The following is an 8,648-nucleotide window of genomic DNA, read 5'->3' as shown; positions in this document are numbered from 1 at the left end:
GGTGGAAGAAAGTGTGTACCTAAATTCCCTCATTTCTCGAGCATGCTAATTTAATCAGTGGTTTATTGTCAGACTTTAATATTGAGAGGAGGTGTTTGCCATTCTTCAGTTAGTACGTTGTGATAAGGAGGACAAGTAAGGCTGCGGAAGGATGGTTTCTCCTGGTCATCTTAGAACAGCTCTTAAGTGTGAGATCATCAAGCTGAGCCCATTGACAATGGCAAACCAAGTATACTCTTTTCACCTTAAAAGTTGGAGCTAGCTGGCGTTAGAATTCACATTGATCAGAACTGGTTTTGTTAGTCCTCTCTGCTTACCCTTTTTTCCCCTAGCCACTTTGAAATACAAATGTTCATTGGAAGAGTTTTGAAAGCAAAACAAAAAGATTAATGTAAAACATTACTTATCTGTTAAAACTAAGATTTTGGATTACCTGGCAGCAAAAACAGGTATGACTTGGGTTTTTTTCTTTTTTGCAAGTTTAGGTTTTGTTTGGTATGTGTTTGAGATTGCACTATGTTCCCGCCCCCCCCCAAATAAGTGTTATAAATCCTAACCCCCAGATCTGTATTTGGAAATTGATTTTCCTTGTTAGATTAATGAGACAAGATTAGTGTCTGCTGTATTTTGAGTCAATCTCTTTTGAGATATAAAAGAGATTAAACAAGTGAGCAGAGGTGAGATGGGGTGAGCTACATGCCAAGACACTCAGAGATCTCGCAGGAACCAGGAGGAGAAGCTGAAGGAACAAGGACCTTCCTCCAGAGCCAAAAGAGAAAGAGCGCCTTCCCCTGAGAGCAGCGGTTCTCAACCTTTCACAGGGAGTAACAAAATGACATTAGGAAGTAGCAACGAAAATAATTTGATGGTTGGGGGTAGTCACACAACATGAGGAACTGTAGGAAAGGGTTGTGGCATTAGGAAGGTTGAGAACCACTGCCCTAGAGCCTGAATCTGAATTCCACCATCTCTCTTCCTAAACTGTGAGAAAATAAATTTCTCTTTGTTAAAGCCGTCCACTTGTCGTATTTCTGCAGCACTAGGTAATTAAGGCAGCATTTAATCATTTATGACATTTTTAAACATAGAATGCTTTGTTAATTTACAAATAAATGAAAATTTTAAATTGTTTCTCCTCAGAACACTAAAAAGCATACCCAAGGGTATTTTTGAAATTACTATTTTTATTTTGCTATTGTGATATTTATGAAAGTTTCCAAAGCAAATTGTTTTTTCCATTCCACAATGCATACACATTTTATTTTGTGGCATTGGTTGCATGCAATCCCCACAGTGTAGCAACATTCCATATTTTTTTAAACAATTTTATTGGCACTTCATACACATATCATACAATTCAATAGTTGAGCTGTATCAAAATGAGTGGGACAACCCCCACTTCTCCCATGTGCTACTATTCTTCTCTTCCCTACCCTTCCTACCTGTTTTCTTGCTCATATTTTTCCATTTTGCTCTCCTGTGGTAGGTTGTTCTGCAGCGTGTGTACCTCCACCATTTTTTATTCAGCTAATAGGCCCACCTGTAGTTTAGCTGAAATGGAGCCAGGGGTAAGTTCAGTTCCAGGCTTAAAATGTGACTCAGAGCCATAGTCCCAAGCGTTCCACCAGTCTCTATCAGTCCAGTAAACCTAGTCTGTTTTATAGTTTTTAGTTTTATTGTCTGCTTTTCTTTCACTCTCTCCCAAATCCTCTAATGTGGTTCCTTTCAGAGCAGATAGTAGAGGTAGCCAGACACCATCTAATTCTTCTGATCTCAGGGTCATGGTGTCTGAGATTTTCATGTTTCTTTCACCCTTTAAACTATTTGTTTCCATACTTTTTTCCACCACTTTTCTTTGCTTCATATGAGAGACACCAATAAGTGCCCCTTAGATTGCTGCGTACAATCTTTTAAGACCCCAGTCTCTACCAACTAAAGTAAGAGGATATTTTTTAGGCCTGCTGCACAAATTTTGTTCAAGCATGACTGGCTGTTACAACCTACAGGATAAAGTGTGAACTATAATGCCATGTAACACCAAAGCCATATCTCATTGTAACTGTTTAACTTCGCTCTTAGTCCATTCTTTCCTCAGAGCACATCTGTACCAAACTATGCCACCATCTCCATGCATGTGCTTACTTTGCTCTCCTCAGCAGCTTTGAGGGCTTATCTCCAATAGCAGCTCCTCTCCAACCTCCTTTTTCCCTTTGCTTGTCTAGATTTTGCGTTGGTTTGTAATTAGGTTCACTGTCTCTCCGGTACCACTTTCTTGAAAGCAGCAGCTATCTGTATTCCTCTTTGTTTCCATGACTACTTCCAGTACCTGGGACATAAAAATCATTCAGTGGATGGATACCAGAAATATGGTTAAATATATTACCTACTAATAAATATATTAGTCTGGGTTGACTAGAGAAACAAATTCATACACTCATGTATGTATAAGAAAAAGCTTTATACACAAGAGCAATTGAATATTGAGAAAACATCCCAGCTCAGTCCAGATCAAGTCCTTAAGTCTGATATTAGCCCATATGTCCCATACCAATCTGTAAATTCCTCTTCAGACCGACGCAACACATGCAAAGATGCCGAATGCAGGAAAATCACAGGCCAGTGGGTGGAAAGTCTTGTGGATCTAGTGGCAGTAGAAGCATCTCAGCATTATCTGGCGTCTCTACGTGGCTCCTTCAACTCCAGGGCTCTGGCTGCATCATTGTAGCTCTATCAGTTTCATTGTCAGTAGTGTCTTGCAGGGAGTAGTGAGTGTGTGCCCCGCCTCCAGAAAACTATCTCCTTTCCGCCTCCAAATGAGGTCATCAAGCTGCGACCTGATTAACTCCACCCCATTCACTCTTAAGTCTCAAATTGACACACCTAGGTTTTGATAAAAATCTGTCATAACTATTCAGTCATATTAACCAATGTGTATCCATTACAGATAGTTGAAAATGGAGGGGGAAAGGTGAAGACTCGAATGTATAATAAAATCTCCATTGTATTAGTGTGTTCAGAGAATAAGCTATTAAGGTAAACTACATTTTTTGGTGGATTCAGTAATAACTTTTGTTTCAATACATGAGAATTTTTCCAAATGGATTAAAATATCTTTCTAGAATAGTATTATGACCGTAATATTTGGGAACTTGAAGCATGATTTGTAATTTTTACTTTCAAATGAATACAATCATCATATTGACATAGATAGTATAGCATTCCCAAGATAAATAGGGTGCATGAGTTTGGCAGCTTTGAACCCAAACCTACTAAAATCAGAATCTTTGACTTTGGGACCCAGGAATATGTTTCTCATTAAAACCTGGAGATGATTCTGACAGGCAACTAGATTTGGGAATAAAGAAGCTAGACATACCAGGGGGCTTCTAAAAGTTCGTGGAAAGACAGAATTATTGCACAAACTTTTGAAGCTCCCTCATATTGGCAAAACACATAATTTAGATGAGGTTTTTCCCTTTCATGTTCTGGTAAAAAGTCTGACCGATTTTAATTTACTGTTTGGTTATGGTGTAATAATCCCATACAATGTCATTCATCTCCTTCAGCAAGGCATCCTGTTAAAAGTGGCCGAAACAATCAAAAGTTGGATTTCATTTTCTCAATGCAGTAAGAAAAATGGCTTACTTCGCAAGCTGGTACGTTTGTGCTCTCTTCCTTATCTCTTTTTCAGGGCTTCAGTTTATTCCAGAGTCGATGAACTATAACTTAATTTGCTGCTGATTAGCAGTGATTAATTTTGCTCATAAATCCTGCACGAACCAGGGAACTTTTCCCTAATTTTAGGAAAAACACCCTTGAGTTTGGGTTCTTTTATGGTTCATAGTTCTTACAAGAGGCTAGTAACCACTTAGACTAGAATTTATAGTTCTCAAAATCTTATCTGTTAGATTGCTGATTTTTTTGTTACAATGTTCCTCCATTGCAGGTACTTTTCTCAACAGGGAAGGGGCTATATTAATGGACTCTTTTCTACTCACTTTTCAAGGACCCTTGGCTGCATAGTAGGTGTAGCTGTGCTGCTCCTTGATAGAAAGATGAGTCTTTCTGTTCCCATAAAAATGTGTAGCTTTGGAAACCCCAGGGGCAATTCTACTCTGTCCCATAGGGTCACTGTCAGTGGGAGTCAACTAAGTGGCAGTGGGCTTGGGGGGAATTGTCTCCATTTCACTCAGGATCTTTCCTATATATATGCCTCCTTAACACACAGCCTACGAGTATCTGGAAATATAGTCTGTGATAAGTCATAGAATATCCCAAAGACGTGAAGTAGTCAACATTGAAGGTCTTTGTGCGTCCTCGAAGGCTTATTTACCTCTTAGTAACCTCTATAAGATGTCCTAAGGGAAAGTGAATTTTAAATGCATTTTTTAGAGAACCTTTATTAAATCCTAAACAGGGCAAAGAAATAATCAGATGAGGGAGACCATAGGGGTGTGCAAAGACTTCCTGGCCTCGTGGCTAACTATAGGAAGAACACAGAACAGGAAACTCATCGCAGAATCAGGATTGTCAGCAGATCCATGTTCATCCATGTTGCAAAAGCAGTACTATGGAAGTGGGAAAGGGACCGTGATTGCAGATTAGAAAATCTTACAGGATTGGTTCTGGGACCCTCTGACCACCTTGGCTATGTTATGACTCATGGTGACGTAGCCTTAGGTTCCCAATTTCAATTAAGGACAAACCCCTGAGGGCCAGTCTGCCCTTTCCTGGGCTGACTAAGGGCGTTTCAGTAGTTCACTTTCAAACATATTCTGCCTGGGGCTCCCACTGTAAACCCTAGTGAATTTGTTCTTTGTGTCCCTCACTGCACTCCTTTGCACATTATTTTGTGATTGTTAATTTTTGGTCTTCTCCTTAGCCTTAATTCTTTGAGATTAGGTACTTAGGTGTTAATCATTTTTGTATTTTCATTGTCAAGCATGGTGCCTGATATGTAGAATATATTCGTTGATGGCTGATTAGAAAGAAGAAAGGGAGAAATAAAATGATCTAGTATTATAGAAAAATATTTTGTATACTACAGAGACCTATACAAATGTTAGAATGACTTTATGTTACATTCCTTAGGGAAGTATTTTGGATATCTGAATGTCTATTTTTAAGAGGCTTTGATCCTGCTAATATAATTCTTAAGTACTAGCTATATTATTACAATATCCAGAGATAGCATCTTTTATTTTCTAATAATCTATTTTTGATGTTGTGATCTGGCAGTTTCATTAACCAGATTTAATTAGACAGATAGTTCTTTTATATATTGGCCTAGTCATGTCCACCTAAGTCTTTCAGTTTCGCATATACCAGGAAACTAAAACCCCATACGGAAGATAGATTGAACTGTTTTCTTTCTACATGAAGTCTGAGCTGAAAATAAACACCAAAATTTTATTATTACATCAGGGGCTTAACATTAAATTTAAAATTATGTATGTATTACTAATTCCTCTCTTCCGGTCCTTTAATGACAAGGATATTGGATTCCGACTAGACTCGCTACATACCATCCTGCAACAGGAAGTCCTGCTACAAGAGGATGTGGAGCTGATTGAGCTGCTTGATCCCAGTATCCTGTCTGCAGGGCCGCCTCAACAACAGGAAAATGGACACCTTCCAACACTTTGCTCCCTGGCAACTCCTAATATTTGGTACTGTCCTGATATATAAGTATTTAACAGGAAATTTATCATCATGCTCTCACTTATAAAGGCATTAACATCCATATGTTTTAGCATTACAGCTAAACAAACATCCAATTGATTATAATAAACTTCCAACTGAGTAAAATTCATTGTGTAGTGAGCTATCTAAAAAGCAGGTATCATATGTGCCAACAAGAATCCTTCTCTCCCATCCATGTGTCTATGCAAACCCAGCCCGTTCTTTACGTTTCACTTTAATTACGAGAGCATCATAATCACAACACAGGCTGGCACATGGCCGTGAACTTTCGCCTTTTCCTGAGTTGACTGTGAAGAGTTCATAGGGAGTATAGTTCAATTATTCAAACTTCGTGAGACTTTCCAACCACTGGAAATGTTAAGATCTAATTCTCAGGCAATAATCTGGGGTGTGTTTTTTTTGTTCTTGTTTGTTTCATTTTTTAATAGTAAAAGGGAATTCATATATGCAAAACTATTGGATGTCTTTTCCTATTTAATTTGGCAGTGATGGAGGAATATAAAAATTACATACCTTGGCCTCTGTGTCGGAATTTACCTGTCCTCTGGCACTGACAGTGCTTCTTGTTAACAACAAGTAGCAAAGCGTGTTTTCCAGACCTGTAGGCACTGAAGTATCATTCATCAGGTGATAAAGCAGCTTATCCCTCAAGAATACGAGGATCCATGCAGCTGTTAGGAAAAAACATAGATTTTTTGCTACTTTATTTTCAAGCTTTCTTTACTTCAAAACATGTTTGCACACTATGACACTATAAATACTAGTAAATGTTGCTGTTGGTTCATAAAAGCACGAGTATAGGATAGGAGTTTGTGTTATGGTATAGTCACCAGCATAGTCTAAAATGTAAATGATGTCTAGGCAATTAGAGCAGGCAAATACTTAATAAGAAGTGATTTTACATGTTTCTTTCTTTGTGTCTATTAGACTTGTAATTGCTTGCATTGTTTTTCATACATGTCTTTACTTTGATCAAGTAGAATAAAAATAAAAGTCACGTCCATCTCAAAGTGTGCAGTATGTGAATTCCAAATCCATGAAATGGAATAGTCCATGAGGATTCTCTAAAATGATTCAAAACAATTGCTGAGTACACATTATTCCTAATTGGAAGAAACATTTTCTGAGAAATTATTTGCTTCTGTTCAGAGTCTGATTTTAAGGGGAAAAATGCTTATATTATCTCCCAAATAGTATTTTTGCTTTTAAGTCTATAGGACTAGCATTTAGAATATGTAATTTGCTCTTTAAGTTGCAGATTCCACATCTCTCATTTTTTAATTGTTTTATTAAAGAAGACAACTATCCTAATATCTTTAACCTAAATTTGGAAGCTGAGATATTAATACCTAAGAACCATTATGTAACATCTAGATATTTTTTAATCTAACATACTTTTTCATAAGTCATACTTTACAAAGAAACTAGCATTTAATCCATTTTGATAACCTAAACTTACAACTATTTTTACTGGTAAAAGTAACTCATCGTTCATTCTTTAGTCTGACGAATATCGTATGCTTGATGTCTTTGTCCCAGGGATGTCTCAGTGCTGTTTGCCTTCTTTAGCTTGCTGGTGATGCTTCCCACTTGGTGGATTGTATCTTCCTGGCTGCTGTGGGGAGTGATTCTCTTTGTGTATCTGCTCATCAGAGCTTTGCGATTATGGAGGACAGCCAAACTGCAAGTGACCCTAAAAAAATACATTGTCCGTTTGGATGACACAGCAGCCAATAGCCGAGCTTTTACAAACCTTGTCAGAAAAGCACTGCGCCTCATTCAAGAGACTGAAGTCATCTCCAGAGGATTTACTCTGTGAGTTCATTTTTCATTTGCTTTTTTAAATGATTCTTTCTACAACATAGTAAAATGTGAATATATAACTTATTTTCCTGTCTTGTGTTTCTAGAAGGCAGGGGTGGGGGGAGGGGCGCAGGTTTCCCAGTACCATGTGTTAAATTTTATTAACTACCAAGTGAAAAAATAAATAATATGCTGCACTTAGTGTGTCTTATGATTATTATTTATCTACCTAGAGACACCTTTGGGAATAGTGATTATTCTTTTAAGTTACCATGTAACTTATACTAGATAATATATATTGAGAGTGCCTACTACAGCCCTCGCATGCAATGAAACCATTGCCATCAAGTCATTTCCGACTCAAGCAACCTTACTGATGAGTTTCCAAGTCTGTAATCTTTATGAAAGCAGACTGGCTGCTCCGTCTCTCTCCTTCAGAACAGCTGATAAGTTCAAACCAGGGTCCTTTCAGCTAGCCGCCAAGTACTTAACTACTGTGCCACCAGGTTCCTTTAGAGATGTTCCAGTCAGTATGTTTCCTTTACTTCCTACCACATGTCCTCTTTTTTCCAGTTTAAATATTGACATGAATTCATTTTGAAAAAGTTCACCATGTGCTAATAGTATCCTTTGAGTAAATATTAGCAGATATCATGGCACTTACGCTCTCAGATTATACAGACAGTGATGTCTCACATGCTCACAGGAAATAAAATATTCACCAGTCTAGCTGAAAATATATTAAGCTATAGGATATGCTGATTATAAGTTGGTGGAGCAAATATTCAAATATACTCCCACCTGATTCCAAAACCTGTTTCTAGTATACTAGACTGGCTACCAAACACTAACATTTGACATGTGTAATATGGTATATAATAATTTACATAACCTTTGCAATATATAGGTGAGACAATGAGTATAGGGTGAAAATAATAATTGTTCTTATTAGTTGTCTCTGGAAAAATCGAGAAAATGGGGAGAGAAAGAACTTTGGGTGGCCATTGTATCCTGTGCTCTTCTCTGCTCTGCTCTTGAGTAGTATTTAAACAGTTTTTATATATAAAACTTGTTTTGGAAAATCATGAAACAGGAAAGTATAGAAGACTCTCTAGTAGTCATCTCATTATTTTTTTTTTTTT

General features: G+C 37.5%; 1 protein-coding gene across 7 annotated transcripts in view; it reads left to right on the top strand.

Annotated features, from left to right (window-relative positions):
- VEZT (vezatin, adherens junctions transmembrane protein) overlaps positions 1–8,648 on the top strand; it is a 75,481-nt gene that overhangs the window by 42,990 nt on the left and 23,843 nt on the right. For 5 of the 7 annotated variants that reach the window (XM_004700387.3, XM_045293224.1, XM_030885389.2 and 2 more), the window contains exons 3-5: positions 3,567–3,656; positions 5,494–5,669; positions 7,243–7,518. In XM_004700387.3, the coding sequence (XP_004700444.1) occupies positions 3,567–3,656; positions 5,494–5,669; positions 7,243–7,518 (542 nt within the window). The remainder of the gene's footprint in view (positions 1–3,566; positions 3,657–5,493; positions 5,670–7,242; positions 7,519–8,648) is intronic. The other 2 variants (XM_045293236.1, XM_045293231.1) reach the window with 1 other exon arrangement.

Source organism: Echinops telfairi, unplaced genomic scaffold (genome assembly GCF_000313985.2).
Source record: "Echinops telfairi isolate 266 unplaced genomic scaffold, ASM31398v2 ScPeMD7_2;HRSCAF=8, whole genome shotgun sequence".
Taxonomy (NCBI): Eukaryota; Metazoa; Chordata; class Mammalia; order Afrosoricida; family Tenrecidae; genus Echinops; species Echinops telfairi.
This window is presented reverse-complemented; position numbering and strand designations above follow the sequence as displayed.